Source organism: Scyliorhinus torazame, chromosome 5 (assembly GCF_047496885.1).
Source record: "Scyliorhinus torazame isolate Kashiwa2021f chromosome 5, sScyTor2.1, whole genome shotgun sequence".
Lineage (NCBI taxonomy): Eukaryota > Metazoa > Chordata > Chondrichthyes > Carcharhiniformes > Scyliorhinidae > Scyliorhinus > Scyliorhinus torazame.
This window is the reverse complement of record NC_092711.1, coordinates 76,413,822-76,441,555: the sequence shown is the minus strand read 5'-3', so window position 1 is coordinate 76,441,555 and position 27,734 is coordinate 76,413,822. Positions and strand designations below refer to the sequence as shown.

General features: G+C 48.9%; 1 protein-coding gene and 1 pseudogene across 8 annotated transcripts in view; one reads left to right on the top strand and one right to left on the bottom strand.

The window, feature by feature from the left end:
- LOC140421376 (uncharacterized) overlaps positions 1–27,734 on the bottom strand; it is a 56,058-nt gene that overhangs the window by 7,668 nt on the left and 20,656 nt on the right. For 4 of the 8 annotated variants that reach the window (XR_011946719.1, XR_011946721.1, XR_011946720.1 and 1 more), the window contains exon 2: positions 10,215–13,123. The exons of 1 other annotated variant lie outside the window; for it this stretch is intronic. Coding sequence is in view for 3 of the 7 variants with exons in the window: in XM_072506044.1 (XP_072362145.1) it covers positions 23,477–24,882 (1,406 nt within the window). In the remaining 4 variants the exon portion in view is untranslated. Of the gene's footprint in view, positions 1–10,214; positions 13,124–23,333; positions 24,883–27,734 lie in introns of those variants that run through there. 3 more of the 8 variants (XM_072506044.1, XM_072506043.1, XM_072506045.1) reach the window with 1 other exon arrangement.
- On the top strand, positions 578–7,997 carry LOC140421389 (uncharacterized; annotated as a pseudogene).

The window sequence follows — 27,734 nt, the reverse complement described above, 5'->3', positions numbered from 1 at the left end:
TGAGTGTGAAAGAGACGAGAGACTGAGATGTTCAAACATCCAGGGAAATTGTGTGACAATAAATAACCATCTTCGGTTTAAAAATCACCAGCAAGCCTGCTGCTGAAATGTATTTTAAATAAAGAAAAATCACCCAGAGGGTAAGAAAATATCACACAAACATCCTGATAATGGAGTGGAAAGGAGCACGAATTATAATCAAACGCTGTATAACCCCTTCAGGTAGCTATACAGAGGCTGCAGCCTCTCACACTGAATGTCTACATGCTCCACGGGACCCCCAGGCCACAAACATCAGCTTCAGCCCAGGCGTGGGAGAAACTTTTTAAAAACAAGTTAACCGGCACTGGGACCCAGCTGGGATCAGAAACCTTGTTCCCACCCCCCGCCCCCCCCCCCCCCCCCAATAAGCTGTTGCGTCACCAAGACGCCAGCGCATGCGCTCTGTTTCCCCAAGATGGCGGCTGTGAAACAGGGCCTGGTCCCGGGAGAGAGCTGACCGGCGGTGATGTGACCTGAGGATCACCGCACCTCAGGCAAGGGGCCAGGTTGGGAAGGCGGTGCCTTCAGGAATAACTGGGAAGGTGATGTTTGGTCAGTTGCTGCAGTCTGTGTAGTGAAGGTGCTGTCACAGTGGTGTGAGGTGAGGAAGTACAGGATTATCACCCAGCAATGATCAATTAAGGGGAATGTAAATCCAGCTCAGGCTGCTTTCAGATTGGAAAGGGAGCTAAGGTGTGTCCTCAGAGCTGGTGGTGAAAGCTGCAGCTGGTGAAAGAGTGGCTAAGATAAATATTGGTCCTTTAGAGGATGAGAAGGGAGATTTAATAATGGGAGATGAGGAAATGGCTGAGGAACTGAACAGGTTTTTTGGGTCGGTCTTCACAGTGGAAGACACAAATAACATGCCAGTGACTGATGGAAATGAGGCTATGACAGGTGTGGACCTTGAGAGGATTGTTTTCACCAAGGAGGTCGTGATGGGCAAGCTAATGGGGCTAAAGGTAGCCAAGTCTCCTGGACCTGATGGAATGCATCCCAGAGTGCTAAAAGAGATGGCTAGGGAAATTGCAAATGCACTAGTGATAATTTACCAAATTCACTAGACTCTGGGGTGGTCCCGGCGGATTGGAAATTAGCAAATGTGACACCACTGCTTAAAAAAGGAGGTAGGCAGAAAGCAGGTAATTATAGGCCAGTGAGCTTAACTTCGGTAGTAGGGAAGATGCTGGAATCTATCATCAAGGAAGAAATGGCGAGGCATCTGGATGGAAATTGTCCCATTGGGCAGACGCAGCATGGGTTCATAAAGGGCAGGTCGTGCCTAACTAATTTAGTGGAATTGTTTGAGGACATTAACAGCGCGGTAGATAACGGGGAGCCAATGGATGTGGTATATCTGGATTTCCAGAAAGCCTTTGACAAGGTGCCACACAAAAGGTTGTTGCACAAGATAAAGATGCATGGCATTCAGGGGAAAGTAGTAGCATGGATAGAGGATTGGTTAATTAATAGAAAGCAAAGAGTGGGGGTTAATGGGTGTTTCTCTGGTTGGCAATCAGTAGCTACTGGTGTCCCTCAGGGATCATTGTTGGGCCCACAACTGTTCACAATTTGCATAGATGATTTGGAGTTGGGGACCAACGGCAATGTGTCTAAGTTTGCAGACGACACTAAGATAAGTGGTAAAGCAAAAAGTGCAGAGGATACTGGAAGTCTGCAGAGGGATTTGGATAGGCTAAGTGAATGGGCTAGGGTCTGGCAGATGGAATACAATGTTAACAAATGTGAGGTTATCCATTTTGGTAGGAATAACAGCAAAAGGGATTATTATTTAAATGATAAAATATTAAAACATGCTGCTGTGCAGAGAGACCTGGGTGTGCTAGTGCTTGAGTCGCAAAAAGTTGGTTTTCAGGTGCAACAGGTGATTAAGAAGGCAAATGGAATTTTGTCCTTCATTGCTAGAGGGATGGAGTTTAAGACTAGGGCGGTTCTGCTGCAATTGTATAAGGTGTTTGTGTGGCCACACCTAGAGTATTGTGTTCAGTTTTGGTCTCCTTACTTGAGAAAGGACGTACTGGCACTGGAGTGTGTGCAGAGGAGATTCACTAGGTTAATCCCAGAGCTGAAGGGGTTGGATTACGAGGAGAGGTTGAGTAGACTGGGACTGTACTCGTTGGAAGTTAGAAGGATGAGGGGGGATCTTCTAGAAACATATAAGATTATGAAGGGAATAGATAGGATAGATGCGGGCAGGTTGTTTCCACTGGCGGGTGAAAGCAGAACTAGGGGGTATAGCCTCAAAATAAGGGGAAGTAGATTTAGGACTGAGTTTAGGAGGAACTTCTTCACCCAAAGGGTTGTGAATCTATGGAATTCCTTGCCCAGTGAAGCAGTAGAGGCTCCTTCATTCAATGTTTTTAAGATAAAGATAGATAGTTTTTTTGAAGAATAAAGGGATTAAGGGTTCTGGTGTTCGGGCCGGAAAGTGGAGCTGAGTCCACAAAAGATCAGCCATGATCTCATTGAATGGTGGTGCAGGCTCGAGGTGCCAGAAGGCCTACTCCTGCTCCTAGTTCTTATGTTCTTATGAATGTTGTGGCTTTGGCAGTTTCTCTATAATGTCATTCCCTCGCTCCCTCTACCACCGCTATCTTTAGAGTCAGAGAGTTTTACAGCACGGAAATAGGCCCTTCAGCGCATTCATAATAATCTTTATTATTGTCACAAGTAGGCTGACATTAACACTGCAATTAAGTTATTGTGAAAATCCCCTAGTCACCACACTCCGGCGCCTGTTCGGGCACACTGAATGTCCCATTCCTCCCACAAACACGTCTTTTGGGACTTGTGGAAGTCCTCCAACCACTGGGAGGAGACCGGAGCACCCGGAGGAAACCCACATAGTCACAGGGAGAATGTGCAGACTCTGCACAGACAGACTGGGAATTGAACCTGGGTCCCTGACGCTGTGAAGCAACAGTGTTAGCCACTGTGCTACCATGGCACCCAACATGGCAGCCAGTCCTCGAATAACCTAACGGGAGCCTTAGCCTCCACATCTTCTGACAGGCCGACGACTCGTATGTTCTTTCTCCGACCCTCGGTCCTCCAAGTCCTCCAGGACCTCCGAAAGCCACTTGGTTGGTCTTCAAAGGATTGCATTTTGACAGAGGCATCTTGCTGAACGTTCAGGATTCTCTCCTCCGCTTCATCAAGTCTCTTTTTTTTTCTTTAAAAAAAATAAATTTTGAGTACCCAATTCATTTTTTCCAATTAAGGGGCAATTTAGTGTGGCCAATCCACCTAGCCTGCACATCTTTGGGTTGTGGATGCGAAACCCACGCAAACACGGGGAGAATGTGCAAACGCCACACGGACAGTGACCCAGAGCTGGGATAGAACCTGGGACCTCGGCGCCGTGAGGCAGCAGTGCTATCCACTGCGCCACCGTGCTGCCAGTATCATCGAGCCTCTTCATGGTGTTTTGCCGCTGGTCCTCATGAGCTCACAGATATTGAGTCAGCACACTCCACCTCTGGTCAGTAACACGGATAATGCCGGCAGTCATCATTTTCGCCGCTTCCATGAGAGCCCCAGAGAGCGCGGGGTCGAGAGACCTCCCGAGGGTCAGGCCGCTATGTTGAAAAGGTGGCTCCACCCCCGCTGAATCCACCTGCGCTGTTTTGTCAACAGATTTCTTCACTTTATTTGGCAGAATCCTACTAAACTGAACCCTGACGTCTTCCAGGGACATGATAACAATATTAATTTAAAGATCAGATTATAGGTGAGTGGCACCAGAACCTGCGGAAAAGCAGCTACTCCCGCACCACATGCCCAACACCCCGGCACAGACAGATTTCTGATCGATGAACGTGCCGAGGGTTATGGGGAACTGGCAGGTAAATGAAGAGAAAGCTGAGATGAGGAGGGATTTATTTTCTCGAGGATGTGGTGAAGCTTTGAAATTCTGTACCCCAGAGGATTTACAGTGCAGAAGGAGTCCATTTGGCCCGTCGAGTCTGCACCGCCCTTGGAAAGAGCACCCTACTTAAACTCAATCCTCCACCCGATCCCCGTAACCCAGTAACCCCACCTAATCTTTTTGGACACTAAGGGCAATTTAGCATGGCCAATCCACCTAACCTGCACATCTTTGGACTGTGGGAGGAAACCGGAGCACCCGGAGGAAACCCACGCACACACGGGGAGAACGTGCAGACTCCGCACACACAGTGACCCAAGCCGGGTATCGAACCTGGGAACCTGGTTCTGTGAAGCAATAGTGCTAACCACTGTGAAATGAGGGATAATGTGGGAAAACGGTGTTGTGGTAGATCAGCCAATGATCCCATTGAATGGTTCAGGCTCGATGGGCCGAATGGCATACTGCAGCTCATATTTGTTGTGATCTCCTGGACAGGAAGCTGTGAGCTTGGATCTATCAATCAGCCTGAATCAGCACCTTCAGGAGAATAGGGAGGGTGAATATTAGATACAGCAGAGTGAGAATGGAGGGAGAGTGTGTGGGATGGTGATTTACAGCTTTGGGGGAATAAGAGAGAGGAAAAAATGTGACATAGAAAATAGAATTGTCTGTTCTGAGTTTCTATCCTGTACTGACACTGAAGAATTTTGTAAATTGTTTTTACAGGATATTAGACGAGGAGGAATTACAGACAGAAATCTCAAATGTTATGTCTCGATCTGACAGTCACTCGATTCCTTTTAACCTGAATATCATCGGCCTTTGAATCTAGAAGGTGAAATGTTTGCCCGAACTGTCAGCTAAAGATTTTAAACATCAATGTGACTGGAAAAGCACCGAGACCCACACAACACACACCCGAGTGAGAGTGTTCCAGTGAACTGACTGTGGAAAAAGCTTCAACCAGTTACGCAGCCTGAGAAACATAAGAACATTCAGAGTGGGGAGAGACCGTACACGTGTTGTGTCTCTGGACAAGGCTTCAACTGATTGTCCCGCCTAGAGAGACACGAAGAGACCCAAAACATGGAGAAACCGTGGAAATGTGGGTACTGTGGGAAGGGATTTAAAGCCCCGTCAAAGATGGAAACTCATCAACGTAGTCACACTGGAGAGAGGCCGTTCACCTGCTCTCAGTGTGGGAAAGGATTCACTCAGTTATCCGACCTGCGGAAACACCAGCGAGTTCACACTGGGGAGAGACCGTTCACCTGCTCTCAGTGTGGGAAAGGATTTACTCAATTATCCAACCTGCAGACACACCAGCGAGTTCACACTGGGGAGAGACCGTTCACCTGCCCTCAGTGTGGGAAGGGATTTACTCAATTATCCACCCTGCAGTCACACCAGCGAGTTCACACTGGGGAGAGGCCATTCACCTGCTCTCAGTGTGGGAAGGGATTTACTGAGGTATCCAACCTGCAGACACACCAGCGAGTTCACACCGGGGAGAGGCCATTCACCTGCTCTCAGTGTGGGAAGGAATTCAGTGATTCATCGAACCTGCGGACACACCAGCGAGTTCACACTGGGGAAAGGCCATTCACCTGCTCTCAGTGTGGGAAAGGATTTACTTGAGTATCCAAACTACAGACACACCAGCGAGTTCACACTGGGGAGAGGCCATTCACCTGCTCTCAGTGTGGAAAGGGATTCAGTGATTCATCCAACCTGCGTAGACACCAGCGAATTCACACTGGGGAGAAGCCATTCACCTGCTCTCAGTGTGGGAAAGGATTTACTCGAGTATCCAAACTACAGACACACCAGCGCGTTCACACTGGGGAGAAGCCATTCACCTGCTCTCGGTGTGGGAAGGGATTTACTCAATTATCCAACCTGCGGACACACCAGCGAGTTCACACTGGGGAGAGGCCGTCCACCTCTCACTGTGAGACGGGATTGCATGTTTCACCACACCTGCTGTGACACCAACAATTTCACAATCGATTACAGGGGTTGGATTCTGCTGTTATTGTTTCTGCCCAACATCCAGGACTGCATTTTGTTCATTCTGACAGGTGGTCAGTGGGGATGGTCAGAGGGTTTCTTTCTGCTGGACAGGCCGATCTCACAACTTTGCCTCCAATGGGCTGATACTCTTTGAGCCTTGTTGCTAATACCTGGCTTCGAATTGTACAAGGATCACAGAGTGAAAGGGTGTTTGGAAGTGTGAAGATATTTAGTTTCCATTTCTATTTCAGACCCCCTAGAGCATGCCACGTTACCGTGGAGATGGGCCCTGGTGGTTACAAGGTTCTTTTGTTTAATTTATCTGGGTGTTCCTCACAGAGGAAAACAACACGGTATGAGGGGCAAGTTGTCAGAGGTGGACTGGGAAACTGATTGGTACAGGGAATGCCTAATATTTAAGGAATTATTACATATTTATCAGGGGGTCGGTTAGCTCAGTTGGCTGCACGACTGGTTTGTGATGCAGAGCAAGGCTTACAGTGAGGATTCAACCCCTGTACTGGCTGGGTTTATTCATGAAGGCCCCGCCTTCTCAACCAGGCCCCTCGCCTGAGGTGTGCTGACCCTCGGGTTAAATCACCTCCAGTCAGCTCTCTCTCTGTCAAAGGGGAGAGCAGCCTATGGTCCTCTGGGATTTTGTGACTTTTATTTCACATATATACAACAAATATAGATTCCTTTAAGGAACAAAAATCCAACAGGAAAAGTGATGTAACCTTGGTTACCAAGAAAAGTTAAAGATTCCATGAGATCCATTAGAATTCAGCAAAGGAGGACCAAGAAACTGATGAGAGCAAACTGGCGAGAAACATAAAAACCGACTGGAATAGCTTCTACAGGAATGTGAAAAGGAAAAGATTAGCAAAGACCAATGTGGGTCCATTCCAGGCAGAGTCAGGAGAGTTCATAATGGGGAATGAGGAAATGGCAGAGAAATGTGTGTCTGTCTTCACAGAGGAAGATACAGAAATTGTCCCCAAAACACCAGAGAACCAAGGGACTGGCAGACATTAGTATTGGTGAAAATGTAGTACTGGAGAAATTAATGCGCTTTAAAGTGAATAAATCCCCAAAAGCTGCTGATCTACATCCCAGAGTGTTGAACGAGGTGGCTGTCGAGATCTCTATTTCACATTCTACATTCTCTTGACTCTATCGGTAACGGACAAACCTTTTGTCTGAGCCAAACATTTCCTTTTTACGTAGCCACAGAAGGTTTAACAGTCCATTTTTATGTATTTTGCCAATTAACATTCTATTCTATTCTCCCTTTGTTTCTCAGTGTCTTGGTTGAAGAACTGAAGTAAATCCTCGGGAATGAATCATCACTTTGGACAGATTCTGAGACAATTAAGTTTTGACTTCCAGGACAGAGTAACTATATTTGTGGAGTGTGATTTTAGATTGTGCAAAAGGGCAAAGTTCTGTTTTATAGTTTAATGTATAGGTTTTCGAGTTAAAGTAGCTTCTAGTTTGTTTGTTGTACTAAAAGTCATAAAACTTGAAGTCCCGTCGTGTGGTCCTTCAATTTGTGGACTGGGAATTTGATTTTTTATATGAAGTTGCTGACCTTTATGGAGATCCTAATCCACAAGTTTTGATTTCCTATTTGAGCCTCGGGCACCTTTCTGTCTCTATTGCTCGTGTCAATGACAGCCAGGTGATGGAGCTGAGGGCTGAATTTAGCTGAGAATAACAGGGCCTGTGTCCCAGTTGGGAAACTGCCATGGGTGTCGCTAATAGAGACCGGAAGGTGTTGGAGGACTGACTGGGAACTACACCTCCAACCAATCAGGGTTCAAGGGCGAGGGTCACCGGGGCTGACGGTGATGTGACCCCCAGGATTCAGTGCCCCAGTGTCCAAAGCAGGAGTCACAGGAACACGGTACAGAGGAGCCAAAGAGGACCATTTGGGACCAGAACATTGTGAACATCCTGTTACTTGTGTTTTCTTTGATCCTCAAGTAATTTTCTGTTAGTTTTTTTTAACCACGTTCTGTTTCATCAATAAACTTTGAACAGGAAAATATTTGAATTGGTTGGACTTTTCCTGATTAAATTTGTTCACTTTCGGGTAAGTGGGTGAGAGGGGTTGACAGGCTCTTTAACAGAAAGTGAGTCCCTCTAAGGTAGTTGGCAAAGGAGCCAGAGGGGTAGAGGAAATTTGAATTTTCTTTGACAGTGTTTGAAAATGGAGTTCAGGAAGTCAGTTGTGACTGACTAATTTATCAAGGTTCTCTGAGGAAGTAACAAGGGATGTCAATAAAGGGGAACCTGTAGATGTGCTTTATCTGGATTTCCAGAAGGTATTTCCCAAGGTGCCACATCAAAGGTTATTACACAAAATAAGAGCTCGTGGTTTGGGGGCAACATATCAGCATGGATAGAGGATTGGTTAGCGAACAGGAAGCAGCAAGTAGGTATAAATGGGTCATTTGTGGGTGGGTATGATGTGACAAGTGGAATGTCACCAGGATCAGTGCTGGGCTCTCAACCATTTACAATCTGTATGAATGTGCTGGATGACGGGATTGATTGTCTGGTGGCTAAATTTTCTGATGCCTCAAAGACCGGTAGGAAAGTAATTTGTGAAGTGGATTTAAGGACTCTGCAAAGAACTACGAACAGGTTAAGTGAGTGGGTAAAAAAACTGACAGTTGGAGTATAACTTTGGAAAATATGAATTGTCCACTTTGTCAGAAAGTATAAAATAAAACAATATTATTTAAATGGAGAGATTGCAAAACTCTGAGGTACAGAGGGATCGGGGGTGCCTGATCCCAAGTTAGTCTGCATGTACAGCAAGTGATTAGGAAGGTCAATGGAATATTATTGTTTATTGCAAAGGAAATGGAATATAAAATAGGGATGTTTTGCTGCAGTTGTACAAGGTCTTTAGTGAAACCATATTTCAAGCACTGTGTACAGTATGGGTCTCCTTATTTCAGAAATGAGATAAGTGCATTAGAAGCAGTAGAGAGAAGGTTGACTCTCCAGATTCCTGGATTGAGGGGGTTATCCTCTGAGGAAAGGTTTGACAGGTTGGCCCTGTATCCATTGCAATTTAGAAGAATGAGAGATGATGTTAAGAGACGCTGAGTGGAATTGATAGAGAGAATGCTGAGAGGATGTTTCCCCTTGTGGCAGAGGCTAGAACGAGGGGATACCATTTACAAATAAGGGGTCTCCCATTTAAAATATCGATCAGGATTGTTTTTCCCCTGATGGCTGTGGGTCTGTTAATCTTTCTTCCCCAGTGAGTGGTGGAGGCAGGGCCATTGAATCTGCTTTAAGGCTGAATTTGATCGATTCTTGATTGACAAGGGAGTGAAAGGGTGGAGGAAGGAAAGTGGAGTTGAGACCACAATCAGATTAGCCCTGATTTCATTGAGTGATGGAGCAGGATCGAGGGGCCGAATGGTCAACTCCTAATTTGTATTGACCCTTAGCACCCCCACTTTCCCAAACTCTGAAATGATTCAGTGATAGTCCTTATTGGTGGCAGTGGTTAGATTTTATTCAGTGTCAATAAGAGCTGACACAGTCTAATGTCTGAGCAGTAGTATCAAAGTGTAGCAGCATTACCATTGCATTCTGGGTAGAAACACCATCTCCATTGGTTGTTTTAAAGTCCGTTTCTCTCTGGAGTATGTCAATGCCTTGATGATGTCACAATATTGTCTCAATCCCTTGGACACATTCACCATTTCATCTCCTGCTGTGTCTCAAGTAGCTGTGTGTGTGTTTGCGATCGGTCTTCAGCCCGTTTCACCATGAATTTACACTTGCTATTTTTCACATGTAACAAATCACATCTGCACACTCACACCGGTCCAAAATTGCCCTTAATGTTGGGTGGGGCTACTGGGTTATGGGGATAGGGTGGAGGTGTGGACCTTGGGTAGGATGCTCTTTCCATGAGCCGGTGCAGACTCGATGGTCCGAATGGCCTCCTTCTGCACTGTAAATTCTATCTATGGTATCCTAAAATCATGTCACACATTCTTAACTCTCAGATGTGCTGATGAAAAGACTAAAGTGAGTCTGTCTTTCTGATCTCCCCCTGTGAAAGTGCTGATATTTGATGTCGTGGCTGGACTTCTCTAAAACAAAGTTCATGGGCAAGGATGTAAATATTTCCAAGAGAAAGTGATCAACTTATTCATCCCATCTACACATTCCAGACTTTCACTAGAACATAGGTGGATACCAGATTGATATATTCCATTCGGACGTACCCGAGGGACAGTATTCCAATTCATTTATTGTCCAGGACAATATATTCACAATATCTTTAAAAGAGACATTAAACATTTCCAATTGATTTCAGACATTAACATATTCTGTTTGTCCTTCATGGTCGCTGTCGGGCTGGGGTTGTTACCTTGGGAGTAAAGGAGTTATAGAAATTGACTTCTTGTCAGATATAAGAGGTTTATATGAGAACTCATTGAGAAGAAATTAACTATAATCATATTAGGCATTACCTCAGTGCAACAAATAGCTGGGAACCCACTAAGGGTTAATCCAGATAACAGTCTCTAATTTCTTTCTCAGGTTTTACATTTTGCAAGTTGCTTGAGACTTGTTTAAGGTTGTAAGAACAGTGACGTCAACTAGCTAAAAGGTCCCATTGTTATACAGTAAAGAACTGGTAGTTCCGTCCCTATAGCATCAGTCAGCCTCGGACTGATCATTTCTGAGCGAAAACGGTGTTTCTCCAATAATATCTAGATGCAGGTGTGGATAAGTTGGAAAATTGGCAGGGGATGGAATGAGAAATTGGCACCCAATATATTTAAATACATATATCTCTTAAAATTGAAGGCAGACAGTTTGACTGAATTATAAATTAGTTAAAGCCAATCAGGGGTGAAAAGAAGGCAAGACCTTAAGATAATAATCTCTTTCAGAATAACTTACCCGGGATGGAAAAACTCATTCCGGAATCAATCTATCTTTTTCTAAAACCTAATTCCTTGCTGCTTTTGCAAAATTGCCATCTTTCTTTTGTTTAAATCACTGTCATTTTATCCTGTGCATTATGATTTGAAGAATTACCACGACCTGTATTTTAAAAATCAACTATTGTATTCACTAAAGACAATCAATCTGACTAGCTTGAGAAAGGGCTAGTCAGAACTCTCTAAATGTTGTATTGAAAATAAAGTTACCAGTGGGCACTACAGCTGACAAAATAAAGTTCCAGGGGACTTTGCCAAAAAGCACAGACTTGACCTTTGCTATTTGGGAACTGAGAAGGGATAACTGATATCCAGGGTTCCGAACAGACACAGATTCATCAAGGAGGTTGAATGGAGAATTGATAGAGGTGGACAAGATTAGAACAGGTTTAGATAAGATGGATAAAGAAAAGCTGTTCCAATTAGCTGAAGGGACAAGGATGAGGGGGACACAGATTTTAGGTTTTGGGTAAGAGATGCAGGGGGAATGTGAGGGAGAATATTTTGATGTAGCGAGTGGTAATGACCTGGAACTCACTGCCTGTGAGGGGGGTGGGAATGAAGACAATGGAAAATTTCAAACAGAAACTGAATGGGCATTTAGGGAATAAACTTGCAGGGCCACAGGGATAGATTGGGGTAATGGGACTGACTAGTTTGCTCCAGGGAGTCAAAAGGGAATCAATAGGCTGAAGGGCCTTCTCTGATCTCCTGACCTCAAAATAACAATTTCCGCTGCTTCAGTCTCTCCAACTCACTGAAGTCCCTCATCCCTGGGACCACTCTCTTAAATCTCCTATGCACCCTCTCGAGAACTTCACATCTTTCCTAAAGAGCGGGGCCCATATACAGGGTTCCAATCCAGAGGGATAAAATTAAAAAGCAGGGAACTCACTACCACAGCGAGTTCTTGAGGTGAACAGCATGAATACATTGAACGTAAAGCTAGATACATACATGAGGGAGAACGATTAGGAGATACTGATGGGGGGAAATATAGAGGGGTGGGTGGAGACTCATGTGGGGCAGAAATACTGACTTAGACCAATTGATCCGACCGGCCTGGCCCTGTGCTGTAGACTCAATGCAACAGAGACAAATGTATTTGTTAGATCCACCTAAACTGGTAGGAAAATACACCACTATTCAGGATGAAATAAATGTCCTTCATCAGTTCGTGGATCATTTCAGTGGAAATGTGCTCTCCTGGGCTCAGCATTAGCCCACTAGAAGCAAAGTTGGGAGACCAGCCAGTCCAGCAGAAAGAAACCCTCCCACTTCAACTGTCAGAATGTCAGTCGTGGATGTGATTAACAGCAGAATCCGCCCCCAATAATCGCTTGTGAACTCGTTGATGTGTCTTCAGGTTGGCTGGCTGTGTGAATCCCTTCCCACAAACAGAACAGGTGAATGGTCTCTCCCTGGTGTGAACCCGTTGGTGTTTCTGTAGATTGGATGAATTAGTAAATCCTTTGTCACACTGGGAGCAGGTGAATGGCTTCTCCCCGTGTGAACTCTCTGGTGTGTCTGCAAATGGGATAACAGAGTGAACGTCTTCCCACATTCAGAGCAGGTGAATGGCCTCTCACCAGTGTGAACTCGCTGCTGTGACTGCAGGTTGGATGATCGACTGAATCCCTTCCCACAATCACAGCAGGTGTATGGCCTCACCCCGGTGTGAACTCGCTGGTGCATCAGCAGGTTGGATGAATCACTGAACCCCTTCCCACAGTCAGAGCAGGTGAATGGCTTCTCTCCAGTGTGACTGCGTTGATGAATGTCCAGCACAGATGGAGCTTTTAATCCCTTCCCTGTCCCCACATTTCCATGGTTTCTCCATAGTGCGGGTCACCTTGTGTCACCAGGTTCATTGAAGCCTTGATCACACACAGAACACGTGCACTGTCTCTCCTCACTGTGAATGTTGTGATATTTTTTCAGGCAGTGTAACTGGTTAAAGATCTTTCCACAGTCAGTTCACTGGAACTCTCTCACTCGGGTGTGTATTGTATGGGTCTTCGTGCTTTTCCAGTCACACTGATGTATGAAATCTCTAGCTGACAGTTTGGGTAAACATTTCTCCTTCTAGATTCACAGGCTGATGATATTCAGGTTCCAGGGAATCGAGTGACTGTCAGCTTGAGACGTGACTTTTGAGATTTCTGTCTGTAATTCCTCCTCATCTAATATCCTGGAAAAACAATTCATAAAATTGATCACTGTTAGTACAAGATAGAAACTCAGAACAGACAATTTTAGTTCCTATGGAACATTATTTCCTCTCTCGTTTTCCAAAAGCTGTAAATCTCCATCCCACACACTCCCTCCATTCTCACTCTGCTGTATCTAATATTCACCCTCACAATTCTCCTGAAGGTGCTGATTCAGGTTGATTGACAGATCCATGCTCACAGCTTCCTGTCCAGGAGATCATAACAAATATGAGCTGCAGTCGGCCATTCGGGCCATCGAACCTGAACCATTCAATGGGATCATTGGCTAATCTACCTCAGCACCGTTTTCCGACACTATCCCCATGTCCCTCGACATCTTCAATATCTAGAAACCGATCAGTCTGTGTCTTGAAAATACTTGATGACTGAATCTCCAGAATCCTCGGGGGGAGAGAATTCCAAAGCTTCACCACGTCCTCGAATAAAGAAATCCCTTCTCATCTCAGCTGTCTCTCCATTTACCTGCCTGTTCCCCACGCTCGACACCCTCAATCAGAAATCTGTGTGTGCCGGGGTGTCAGGCATGTGCTACGGGTGCGGGAGTAGCTGCTTTTCCGCAGGTTCTGGTGCCACTAATTTATAATCTGACACTTATCCTGATTGCCTGGCACTCAGCTGCCTAATTCTTGAATTCATTATTTGTAATCGTGTCCCTGGAAGACTTCAGGGTTCGGTTTGGTTAGATCATTAATAAAACAGCGCAGGTGGATTCAGCGGGAATGGAGCAGCCTTTTCAACATGGCGGCCTGACCCTCAGGAGGTCTCTCGACCCCGCGCTCTCTGGGAGGCGGCGAAAATGATAACTGCCGACATTATCCGTATTACTGACCAGAGGCTGAGTGTGCTGACTCAATATCTGTGTCCTCATGAGGACCAGCTGCAAAATGCCATGAAGAGGCTCGACGATCCGGAGGAGAGAATCCTGAACATTCAGCAAGATGTCTCCTCGACGGAGGCAAGAATTCAATCCTCCAGCCGAGTGGCGTGGCGGAGGTCTTGGAGAACCGAGGGTCGGAGAAAGAACATCCGAGTCATCGGCCTGTCCGATGGTCAACATAGAATTTACAGTGCAGAAAGAGGCCACTCGGCCCATCGAGTCTGTGCCTTGGAAACAGCACCCCACCCAAGCCCATACCTCCACCCCATCCCCGTAACCCAGTAACCCCACCTAACCTTTTATTTGGGCACTAAGGGCAATTTATCATGGCCAATCCACCTAACCTGCACATCTTTGGACTGTGGGAGGAAACCAGAGCACCTGGAGGAAACCCACACAGACACGGGGAGAACGTGCAGACTCCGCACAGTGACCCAAGCTGGGAAGCGAACCTGGGACACTGGAGCTTTGAAGCAACTGTGCCAACCACTGTGCTACAGTGCTGCCCATAAATTGTTATTTTCTGTCCATTTAGTGTGGAGGATAAGGCTCCCGTTAGGTTCTTCGAGGATCGACTGCCACCATTTCTCATGCTGGATGTGAAGCCTGGCCGTTCCAAATTAGAAAGGGTGCATCGGTCTTTGAGGCTGAGGGATAGTTTTCATCCCAGGCCTGTAATCATTCACTTCCTCAACTTGAGAGAATGTCCTGGAGAGGGAACGGCGAGGTGGCACCTGGCACCAGGAAGGAGTGAGGATTTACTTCTTCAAGGACTTTTCGGCAGCAACACAAACGAAGCGTCGAGGCTTCGATGAAGTTCAAAGATAGCTCAAGGCCGTGGGGAGTGAATTACGTGATGCTTTATCCTGAGACCCGAAAAATGGTATCCAACAACTCCGTCAAGTCTTTCAATAATCCAACTAATGCCTTGGCCTTCATTAAAACCACAAAGGGCAAGGATCTGGAGGGATGGTTTGCAGCTCGGACTAACTCAGGTTCCAATCCGGATTCTTTCCGTCATGGTGTTGTCTGAATTTCAGAATCACAAAAATACACATTGGGACAGGAGTAGGCCATTCAGCCCCTCGAGTCTGTCCTGCCATTTAGTGAGATCAAGGCTGATCTGTGACCTAACTCCATATCCCTGAATATCTGCTTAACAAAACTCTACCTCAGATTTAAACTTAACAACCGATCCTGCTTCACCTGCTGTTTGTGGGAGAGAGTTCCAAACCTCTCGCACCCTGTGTGTGAAGAAGTTCTTCCCAACGTCTCTTCTGAACGGTCTAGCCCTGATTTTTAGACAATGATCCCCAGTTTTAGACTCTCCAACCAGTGGAAATAGTTTATCTTCATCGACCCTGTCTTTTCCTATTAATATCTTAAATACTTCAATCAAATCACACATTAAACATCTAAATTCTAGCGAAAACAGGCCTAATTGTAATCTCTCCTCGTAACTTAACCCCTGTCCAGGTATTGTACGGTATCATCTTAGTAAACCTGTGTTGCACTCACTCCAGGGCCAAAATATCCTTCCTAAGGTGTGGTGCCCAGACCTGCTCTCAGTACTCCAAGTGGGGTCTTGTACAGCTGCAGCATAACCTCTGAGTCTTTATACGCCAATCCTCCAGATGGGGCAGCATGGTAGCAGAGTGGTTAGCACTGCTATCTCACAGCTCCAGGGTCCTAGGTTCAATTCCAGCCTCGGGTGACTGTCTTGTGTCGAGGGTTTACTTCCTCCCCGTGTCTGCGTGGGTTTCCTCTGGGTGCTCCGGTTTCCTTCCACTGTCCAGAGATGGGCAGGTTAGGTGGATTGGCCATGCTAAATTGCCCGAGTATCCAAAAGGTTAGGTGCAGATAGGAGGTGTGTGCTTAAGTACGGTGCTCTTTCCAAGGGCCGGTGCAGATTTGATGGTCCGAATGGCCTCCTTCTGCACTGTATATTCTCTGATTCTATGTAAATGCCAGCATTCCATTCGCCTTTTTGATTATTTTCTGCACTTGTTCCTGGCAGTTGAGTGATCTATGCAACTAAATCCCCCAGACTCTTTGCCATCCACTGTACTTAACCTCTTTCCATTTAGAAAGTACTCTGTTCTATTCTTTTTTGATTCAAAACAGATAACCTCACACTTGATTACATTGAATTCCATTTGCCACAATTTTGCCCATCACCTAGTCTCAATATCTCCTTGCAATTTTATGCCATCATCTAGGCTGTCCATGCCATCTAACTTTGCATCATCAGCAACAGTGAAGAGGCTCTTCTGCCCATTGAGTCTGCACCGACACAAGCAAAACACCTGACCGACCTGATTCCATTTGCCAGCACTTGGCCCCTAGCCTTGAATGTTATGACGATTCTTCCGAGACAGGATTTGCTCCCATTTCGAAGCATGTGGACGTATTAGTGATAGGCAGCACGGTTTGTGAAGGGGAGGTCGTGTCTCACTAACTTGATCGGGTTTTTCGAGGAAGTGATGGAGATGATTGATGAAGGTAGTAAGCCCCTTGGCAGACTGGTACAGAAGGTGAAGTCACACAAGATCAGAGGTGAACTGATAAGATCGGTGTGGCACTGGCTCGGTCATAGAAGACAGAGGGTAGCAGTAGAAGGGTGCTTTTCTGAATGGATGGCTATGACTAGTGGTGTTCCGTAGGGATCAGTGCTGGGACCTGTGTTGTTTGCAGTATATACAAATGATTTTGGAGGACAACGTAATTGGTTTGAATAGTAAGTTTGCAGACGACACAAAGTTGGTGGAATTGTGGATAGCGATGTGGATTGTCAGAGGATTCTGCAGGATATAGATCGGTTGGAGACTTCGGCAGAGAGATGGCAGATGGAGCTTAATCCGGACAAATGTGAGGTAATGCATTTTGGAAGGTCTAATGCAGGTAGGGAATATACAGTGAATGGTAGAACCCTCAAGAGTCCGATACCCCAAATAGTGAGAGCCCCCCAACTCGGCTTAACCTGGGTATTCACCACCTTAGACACCGTCCTCGCCCCTCCAGAACCCATCCAGCGCTGGGCACGCCCAGAACATGTGGGCGTGATTTGCTGGGCTCCCCGAACACCTCACACACCAGTCCTCTACTCAACAAAACTGACTCAGCCTTGCCCCAGTCATGTGCGCCCTGTGCAGAACCTTAAATTGTATCAGGCTAAGCCTGGCGCAAGAGGAAGAATTTACCCTACCCAGGGCGTCTGCCCACGTACCCTCGTCTATCTCCTCCCCCAGCTACTCCTCCCATTTACCTTTCAGCTCCTCCACCGAGGCCTCCTCCTCCTCCTGCATCTCCTGGTAGATCGCCGAGACCTTGCCTTCTCCAACCCCCCCCCCCCCCCCCCCCCCCCCCGCCCCGAGAGCACCCTATCCTGGATCCTACGTGCTGGCAGCAGTGGGAATTCCCTCATCGGCCGTCTTACAAACGCCCTTACCTGCATGTACCTGAAGGCATTTCCAGGGGGGAGCCCGAATTTTTCCTCCAACGCCCCATGGCTCGCAAACATCCCATCTATAAACAGGTCCCCCATCCTTCTAATACCTGCCCTGTGCCAGCTCAGCAACACTCCATCCATCCTCCCCGGGACAAACCGATGGTTCTCTCGGATCGGGGACCACACCAAAGCCTCTGCCTCCCCCCTGTGGCGTCTCCACTGCCCCCAAATTTTGAGGGTCGCCGCCACCAGTAGGCTCGTGGTGTACCTTGTCGGCGGGAGCGGCAGCGGTGCCGTCACCAGCGCTCTCAGGCTCGTGCCCACACAGGACGCCATCTCCAGCCTCTTCCACGCCGCCCCCTCCCCCTCCATTACCCACTTGCGAATCATCGCCACATTGGCAGCCCAGTAGTACCCACACAGATTAGGAAACGCTAGTCCTCCTCTGTCCCTGCTCCGTTCCAGAAACATCCTTCTCACCCGCGGGGTCTTTTTCGCCCACGAATCCCATGATGCTCCTGCTGACCCGCTTAAAAATGGCCTTAGGGATCAGGATGGGGAGGCACTGGAATATAAAAAGGAACCACGGGAGCACCGTCATCTTCACCGACTGTACCCTACCCGCCAGAGAGAGTGGCAGCATATCCCACCTTTCAAACTCCTCCTCCATGTGCCCCACCAGCCTCTTCAAGTTGAGCTTGTGTAGGACCTCCCAGCTCCTAGCCACCTGGATCCCTAGGTACCGAAAACTCCTTTCCGCCCTCTTCAGTGGAAGCTCGTCTATCCCCCTTCCCTGGTCCCCTGGGTATATCACGAATAGCTCACTCTTCCCCATGTTGAGCTTATACCTGGAAAAGTCCCCAAACTCCCTGAGGATCCGCATCACCTCCGGCATCACCCCCACCAGGTCCTCCACATACAGTAACAGGTCTGCATACAGGGATACCCGGTGTTCCCCGCCCCCCCCCCCCCCCCCCCCCCCACCCCCCTCCCCCTTCCCTCCACACCAGCCCCCTCCAGTTCCTGGACTCCCTCAGAGCTATCGCCAAAGGCTCAATTGGTGTTTAGCTGCCTTCCCTTCACGAAACCCGTCTGGTCCTCCTGGATCACCCCCGGGACACAGTCCTCAAATCTGGTAGCCAACACCTTCGCATCCACGTTGAGGAGCGAGATTGGCCTATACGACCCACACTGTAAAGGGTCCCTGTCCCGCTTCAAGATCAGCGCCCTGGACATCTTCGGGGGTAGGACCCCGACCCCCCCCCCCCCCACCTCATTTAAAGTCCTCACTAGTAGTGGGCCCAACAGGTCCATATACTTCCTGTAAAATTTCACCGGGAACCCATCTGGCCCCGGTGCCTTCCCCGCCTGCATACTCCCCAGCCCTAGTCAGCTCCTCCAACCCTACCGCTGCCCCAAGCCCCGCCACCTGCCCCTCCTCTACCCTCGGGAACCTCAGCCGGTCCAGAAAACGACGCATCCCCCCCTCCTCCGTCGGGGGCTCAGACCTATACAGCCCCTCATTAAAGTCTCTAAATACCCCATTTATTCCCACCGCACTCCGCATCGTGTTCCCCCCTTTATCCCTAACTCCCCCAATCTCCCTCGCTGCCACCCGCTTCCGAAGCTGGTGTGCCAACATCCGGCTAGCCTTCTCCCCGTATTCATACACCGCCCCTTGCGCCTTCCTCCACTGCACCTCCGCCTTCTTGGTAGTCAACAGGTCGAACTCGGCCTGGAGGCTTCGTCGCTGCTGGAGTAGTCCCTCCTCGGGGACCTCTGCATACCTCCCATCTACCCTTAAAATCTCCCCCACCAACCTCTCCCTCATCTCCTTCCCCTCCTTGTGGGCCCGAGTGGAGATTAGCTCTCCCCTAATCACCGCCTTCAGCACCTCCCAGACCACCCCTACCTGCAACTCACCAATATTGTTAACCTCTAGGTATCTTTCAATGCACCCCCAGATCCGCCCGCTCACCTCCTCATCCGCCAGCAAACCCACCTCCAGGCGCCACAGCGGGCGCTGGTCCCTCTCCTCCCCTAGCTCGAGCTCCACCCAGTGCGGGGCATGGTCTGAGGTGGCTATGGCCGAATACTCCATGTCCTCCACCCTCAGGATCAGCGCCCTGCTCAAAACGAAGTAGTCAATCCAGGAGTAGGCTTTATGGACGTGGGAAAAGAAAGAGAATTCCCTGGCCCCAGGCCTAACAAACCTCCATGGGTCCACTCCTCCCATCTGGTCCATAAACCCCCTCAACACCTTGGCCGCCGCCGGCCTCTTACCCGTCCTGGACCTAGAGCGGTCCAATGCTGGATCCAATACTGTATTAAAATCCCCCCCCCCCCCCATTATCAAGCTCCCTGCCTCCAGGTCCGGAATCCGGCCCAACATGTGCCGCATAAATCCAGCATCGTCCCAATTCGGGACATACACATTCACCAAGACCACCCGCACCCCCTGGAACTTACCACTCACCATCACGTACCTACCTCCATTGTCTGCCACGATGCTCGGCGCCTCAAACGACACCCGCTTCCCCACCAATATCACCACCCCTAGATTCTTTGCATCCAACCCCAAATGGAAAACCTGTTCTACCCGCCCCTTTCTCAGCCTAACCTGGTCTGCCACCCTCAAATGCGACTCCTGGAGCATGACCACATCTGCCTTCAGTCGCTTCAGGTGCGCGAACACACGGGCCCTCTTGAATGGCCGTTCAGGCCTCTCACATTCCAAGTTATCAGCCGGATCAGGGGGCTGCACCCCCCCCCCTACCGATTAGCCATCTCGCTTTCTAGGCCAGCCACGTGCCCGCGCCTCCCGCACTCTCCGTTCCCCCCAGCGGCAGACCCCTGCCCCGACTCGCTCTTCAGTCTCCAGTTCCCCTTTGGCCAATGCAGCAGCAACCCAGTTTCTCCCCCCCCCTCCCACTCCCCAAGCTAGATCCCCCCTGAGCTACGTTGCTCCCCCATAGCACTCCCGTAAGTCAGCTGACACCTGCTGACTCCAGCCGCTCCGTCACTCCATCGACCCCCCTGTGTGAGAATCTCCCCCCCTCCTCCTGTCCATCAGCGGGCGCTCCTCTCCAGCACCACCCCTCCCCCACTCCCACCCCGCCCCCTTCCTTCCCTAGCGCGGGAAAAAGCCCGCGCTTTCCACCAAGCCGGCCCCGCCACCTCTGGCGCAGCTCCTTTTCGCAGCCTGATCCCAGCTCCCCCACCTCGGGCCTACCCTCTCGCCTCCCGCCCAATGGGGCCCCCTCTTCCAACCACCGACGTCCACACTCTCACCAAACCCCCACTACAAACCATTTCACCCTACCCCACCCAGCACCCAAAAAAAAAAACAGGACCAAACAGAACAAAACATCCCCCCAAAACACAACAATCACATCAATCCCCTCCCAACATCCCCTCGCAACCGACCCTCAATCCGAGTCCAACTTTTCGGCCTGGATAAAGGTCCACGCCTCCTCCGGCGTCTCAAAGTAGTGGTGGAGGTCCTTGAAAGTGACCCACAGTCGCACCGGCTGCAACATTCCAAATTTCACCCCCTTCCGATGCAGAGCCACCTTAGCCCGATTGTACCCGGCCCTCTTCTTGACCACCTCCTCGCTCCAGTCCTGGTATATCCGGACCTCTGCATTCTCCCACCTGCTGCTCCGCTCCTTCTTTGCCCACATTAGGACGCACTCCCTGTCCACGAAGCGGTGGAAACGCACCAGCACCCCCCGCGGTGGCTAGTTGGGCTTGGGCCTCCTGGCCAGGACTCGGTGGGCCCCCTCCAGCTCCAGGGGCCCCGGGAAGGCCCACGCACCCATCAACGTGTTCAGCATTGTGACCACGTATGCTCCAACATCCGACCCCTCCACTCCCTCCGGGAGACCCAGAATCCACAGGTTCTTCCTCCTCGACCGGTTCTCCATGTCCTCGAACTTCTCCTGCCATTTCTTATGCATCGCCTCGTGCGCCTCCACCTTCACCATCAGGCCCAAGATCTCGTCCTCGTTCTCCAAGCCTTTTGCTGCACCTCCCGGATCGCCGACCCTTGGGCCTTCTGGGTCTCGAGCAGCTTGTCTATCGAAATCTTCATCGGCTCCAACAGCTCTGCCTTCAATTCCGTGAAGCAGCGCTGGAGAAACTCCTGCTGTTCCTGCGACCACGCTGCCTGGTCTCCACCCCCCGCCATTTTGAATTTCCTCCCTCGCACTTTTCGCTACTCCAAAACTACTTTTTTCACCGCTCCACTCCTGGTCCAATCCACACAGTGCCGGGGAAATGTTACTATCACCTTCCCACACTGGGAACCGTCGAACAAATGCCGCTGGGGGCTCTAAAAAGAGTGCAAAAGTCCGTTTCTGTCGGGAGCTGCCGAACGTGCGACTTAGCTCCGCATAGCCGCAACCGGAAGTCCAAAAGCTAAGCCTTCTAGGAGGTCATCATTTCAGTGGTGGGAGTCTAGAACTCGCTATCTGATAGGGTCATAGAAGCAGAAATCCGGATCACTTTAAAATAAAAGTCTTGGATATCCAATTGAGGGATACAGGGCAATCGACTGAGATCTGCAAAATGGGATTAAGCTGAATAGCTCCACTTCAGCCAGCACACACACAATGGGCCAAATGGCCTCTCCCTGGACCAGAACTTTCAGGTTTTTACTCTGATAGTTGGAGTTTGTTTCTGATGGTAATAACCTCTAAGGGACTGGAGTTTAACATTCTCGATATTGGTGAAATAAATCAGCTGTTTTAAACACGTTGTAGATTTTTGTCTTTCCAGCCTGAGTGTTTAACATCACCTGGCTGGAGCTCAGAAAGGCCAATCTCACATCATAGAATCAGAGAATTTACAGTGCAGGAGGCCATTCGGCCTATCGGGTCTGTACCAGCCCTTGGAAAGAGCATCCTACTTAAGCCCACACCTCCATCCTATCCCGTAACCCAGTAACCCCACCTAACCTTTTTGGACACAAAGGGCAATTTAGCATAATCAGTCCACCTAACCTGCACATCTTTGGATGTGGGAGGAAAGCAGAGCACCCGGAGGAAATTTGCGCAGATACGGGGAGAACTTGCAGACTCCACACAGACAGTGACCCAAGTCGGGAATCGAACCCGGGTCCCTGGTGCTGTGAATCAACAGGGTTACCCACTGTGCTACCCTTGCAGCCAAGCTCCCGGATTGTCAGTCTTCTCTCTTGGTGAGATTCTGTTTGTCTCTTGTATTTCACTACTGTAACAAGGCAGAGACCTCATTGAAGGGATTCAAACATGGGAGTTCTGGGAAAGATGGGCAAGGATTTGGGAGGTGACAACATGTTCAAAGAGTTTGGAGAGGAGACGGAGGTTGAAGATGGGGCAGTAATTTATAAGGATGGCCGGGTCAAGGGTTTGTTTTATTGAGGAGGGGGTGATGATGGCAGATTTGAAGGACAGAGGGACAGTACCTGAAGAGAGAGAAATGTTGACAATATCCATGGACACAGGGCAGTTGGCTGATCGGTAGCTCAGTATGAATCGCATCAATGGAGCTGAAGTTGGGTCTCATGGACAAGATGAGCTCTGAGAGGGCATGAGGGGAGATGGGAGAGAAACTAGAGAAAGATGTGGGTTCAGGGCTTGGGAAAGGATGAAATTTAGAGACACTTTGGTCCGGTGGGCTCGTGGGAGGGAAGCAGCAGAGGCAGCTGATCGGATTTACTCAATCTCAGTCACAAAGAAGCTCCACAAGCTCCTCACACTTCTTGTTGGAGGTGAGGATGGAAGAGACAGGGAAAAGCGAGAGTACTTCAAAAGGAACTAACTTGTGGATGAGATATTAAAAAGTTTCAACACACTGCGTATTTCATGCAAATCTAATTTATTTGACTTTTAGCCAGAATCTTAGCCCCTGTAAATGGGCTGGAGTTTGTGATCAGCAGAAAGAAACCCAAATGAACATGGTTCAGTCCTGAATGTGAGGAACAGCAAAATTCAATTGCAGTCGTCACTTGTGGCCTCGTTGGTGTCTCAGCAGGAGGGATGAAGCGGTGAATCCCTTCCCCCACTTGGAGCAGGCGAACGGTCTCTTGTCAGTGTGAACACGTTGATGGCGCATCAGTTCCCCAGAACTTTTATAGCATTTCCCGCAGTCTGGACATTGGAACGGTCTCTCATCGGTGTGAACTCGCTGGTGTATGGACAGAGTAGATGCACGAGTGAATCCCTTCCCACACTGGGTGCAGGTGAATGGCCTCTCCCCAGTGTGAACTCGCTGATGTACATTGAGGTAAAATGAGTCTCTGAACCCAGTCCCGCAGTGAGAGCACCTGAACGGTCTCTCGTCAGTGTGAACACGTTGATGGCGCATCAGTTCCCCAGAACTTTTATAGCACTTCCCACAGTCTGGACATTGAAACGGTCTCTCATCCGTGTGAATTCGCTGGTGACTCAGCAGGTCGGATGACCGAGTGAATCCCTTCCCACACTTGGAGCAGGTGAATGCCCTCTCCCCAGTGTGAGTTTGCTGATGGACAGTGAGGTGAGATGATCGTCTGAACTCAGTCCCGCAGTGAGAGCATCTAAACAGTCTCTTGTCAGTGTGAACACGTTGATGGCGCATCAGTTCCCCAGAACTTTTATAGCACTTCCCGCAATCTGGGCATTGGAATGGTCTCTCATCGGTGTGAACTCGCTGGTGACTCAGCAGGGTGGATAACCGAGTGAATCCCTTCCCACACTCTGAGCAGGTGAATGGTCTCTCCCCAGTGTGAATTCGCTGATGTACAGTGAGGTGAGATGATTGTCTGAACCCAGTCCCGCAGTGAGAGCATCTAAACAGTCTCTTGTCAGTGTGAACACGTTGATGGCGCATCAGTTCCCCAGAACTTTTATAGCACTTCCCGCAGTCTGGGCATTGGAACGGTCTCTCATCGGTGTGAACTCGCTGGTGACTCAGCAGGTTGGATGACCGAGTGAATCCCTTCCCACACTTAGAGCAGGTGAATGACCTCACCCCAGTGTGAACTCTCTGGTGTGTCTGCAGGTGGGATGACTGAATGAATCCCTTCCCACACTTGGAGCAGGTGAATGGTCTCTCCCCAGTGTGACTGCGTCGATGAGTTTCCAGCTGGGATGGGGAAGGGAATCCTTTCCCACAGTCTGCACATTTCCACGGTTTCTCCTCAGTCTGACTGCATTTGTGGCTTGCGAGGCCTGATGATTGACTGAATCTTCGTCCACACACACAACACGAGTACGGTTTCCCCGCACTGTGAACAATGCTTTTTTCTTCCATGTTCAAAGTACGATGATATTCAGGATATGATAAATTGAGGACTCTGTCAGGTCCTGATGTGATGCTTGGTTTGAATTTCCGGACTTTGAATACTCCCCTTCGAACACCCTGTGAAACTGATTGAAAACAGAAAATAGGGAGTGAGAGAGAACCCACAAAACACAAAGGCAGGTTGTGAAATTGAGCTGAATGAATCTGGTCATTTGTGGGGCCGGCACTGGGAAAAAGTGACCATGAAAACTGCTGGATTGTCACAAAAACCCAACTGGCCCCTTTGGGAGGAAAGAGAAAGAGGCGAAGAGGGATTTTGTATATCTACAAGACATATTGAAGAGAATAAATGGCAAAGCAAATTCGATCTTGAGCTTCATAAACAGTAATATTGATTCAGAAACAGGGAAGCCAGGCTTCCGGTGACACAGTGATTAGCACTGCTGCCTCACAGTGCCAGGGACCCGGGTTCAATTCCGGCCTTGGCAACTGTGTGTGTGGAGCTTGCACTTTCTCCCAGTGTCTGCATGGGTTTCCACCCGGTGCTCAGGTTTCCTCCCACAGTCTGAAGAAGGGCAAGTTAGGTGGATTGGCTTTGATAAATAACGGTTAGTGTCCAGGAATGTGCAGGTTAGGTGGGGCTATGGGTTTACAGGGACAGGGTAGGGGTGTGGGCCTAGGCAGGGTGATCTTTCAGAGAGTCGCAGACTTGATGGGCCGAATGACCCCCTTCTGCACTGTGGGAATTCTATGGTTCTAATTCTATTCTATAAATCTTTATAAAGCTCTGGTCACCACTCTTCAGGAAGAATGTGAAGATTCTTGGAGAAGGTGCAGAGGAGATTTACCAGAATGGTTCCAGCAAAGGAGGTTGAGGGCTGATTTGATTCACGCACAAGATTATGCCAGGTTTCCATCGGGTGGACAAATATACTCTGTTTCTATTCACTGATCGTACAAGCAGTCGGGACACAGATTTAAAGTTTAGGGTAAAACCTGGATTGAACTATATAAGATGCTGAGGGGTTTTGACAGGGTGGATGTGGAGAGGGTGTTTCCTCTTGTGGGAGAATTTGGAACAAGGGGGTCGCTGTTGCAAAATAAAGGGTCACCCATTTCAGCTGGGGATAAGGATATTTTTTCTCTTGAGGATAGGACAGGGTGTGGCACAGTGGTTAGCACTGCTGCCTCACAGCACCAGGGACCCAGTATATGTCTCATCTTTCATTCCCTCACCTACAGTATAAATATCATATCTCCCACTTGCTATGATTTTTAGCTTTGACAAAGGGTCAAAATGTGATCTCCTTTCTCTCCCCACTGATGCTGCCAGACCTGCTGAGATTTTCCTGCATTTTCTCTTTGGTCCTGGGTTCAATTCCAACCCTGGGTGACTGTGTGGAGTTTACACATTCATAGAATTTACAGTGCAGGAGGCCATTCGGCCCATTGAGTCTGCACCAGCTCTTGGAAAGAGCACCCTACCCAAGATCAACACCTCCACCCTATCCCCATAACCCAGTAACCCCACCCAACACTAAGGGCAATTTTGGACACTAAGGGCAATTTATCATGGCCAATCCACCTAACCTGCACATCTTTGGACTGTGGGAGGAAACCGGAGCACCCGGAGGAAACCCACGCACACACTGGGAGGATGTGCAGACTCCGCACAGACAGTGACCCAAGCCGGAATCGAACCTGGGACCCTGGCACTGAGAAGCAATTGTGCTATCCACAATGCTACCGTGCTGCCCTGTGTCTGTGTGGGTTTCCTCCGGGTGATCCGATTTCCTCCCACAATTCAAAGGTCTGCAAGTTCGGTGGATTGGCCATGCTTAAATGGGCCTTAGTCTCCAACAATGTGCAAGTTGGGAGGGATTATGAGGGTGGGGTGGGGAGCTTTTTCGGAGGGTCGATGCGGACTCGATGGGCTGAATGGGGTCAGTCTGCACTGTAGAGATTCTATGACTTTGGAACACATCTTTAAAAGGCAGTGGAAGCAGTGTCCTTGGATATTTTTAAGGCAGAGCTGGATAGATTCTTGATAAGCAAGGGGGTGAAAGGTTATCGGTGTTGGCCGGAATGTGGAGTTGAGGTTAAAATGAGATCAGCCAATGGGGCAGCACGATGGCGCAGTGGTTAGCACTGCTGACTCATGGCACCGAGGACCCGGGTCTGATCCCAGCCCTGAGTCACTGTCCAGCAGAGTTTGCACATTCCCCCATGCCTGCGTGGGTCTCACCCTCACAACCCAAAGATGTGCCGGGTAGGTAGATTAGCCAGTAAAATTGCATTTTAATTGGGAAAAGAAAAGAATTGGGTACTCTACATTTAAAAAAAAAAATTAGATCAGCCCTAAACTTATTGAATACTGGAGCAGACCCCAGGCGACGACTCCCAGTTGGTATGTAAGGTGCAGGCTCGAGGGGCCGACTCCTAGTTTGTGTGTAAGGAGCAGGCTCGAAGGGCCGACTCCTAGTTTGTGTGTAAGGAGCAGGCTCGAGGGGCCGACTCCTAGTTTGTGTGTCAGGAGCAGGCTCGAGGGGCCGACTCCTAATTTGTGTGTAAGGTGCAGGCACGAGGGGCCGACTCCTAGATTGTGTGTAGGCTCGAGGGGCCGACTCCTAGTTTGTGTGTAAGGTGCAGGCACGAGGGGGCGCATAATTTTTTCAGTGACTCAAAAATCTTTTTTACTGCCCTAATGAATATACAGAGACCCGGGCATCAATCTCACCAAGACAGAAGGTAACATTTGAATTCATTGAAAGTATACTGATAACCATGAAACCATTGTCGATTGTTGCAAAGACCCATCTGGTTCACTCATGTCCTTCAGTGAAGGAAATCTTCTATCCTTACCTGGTCTGGCCTACATGTGACTCCAGATCCACAGTCAGCTGGCTGACTCTTAAAATGCTCTTTGAGATGCCCTCAGTTCAAGGGCGATTAGGGATGGTCAGTGAATGCTGGCCCA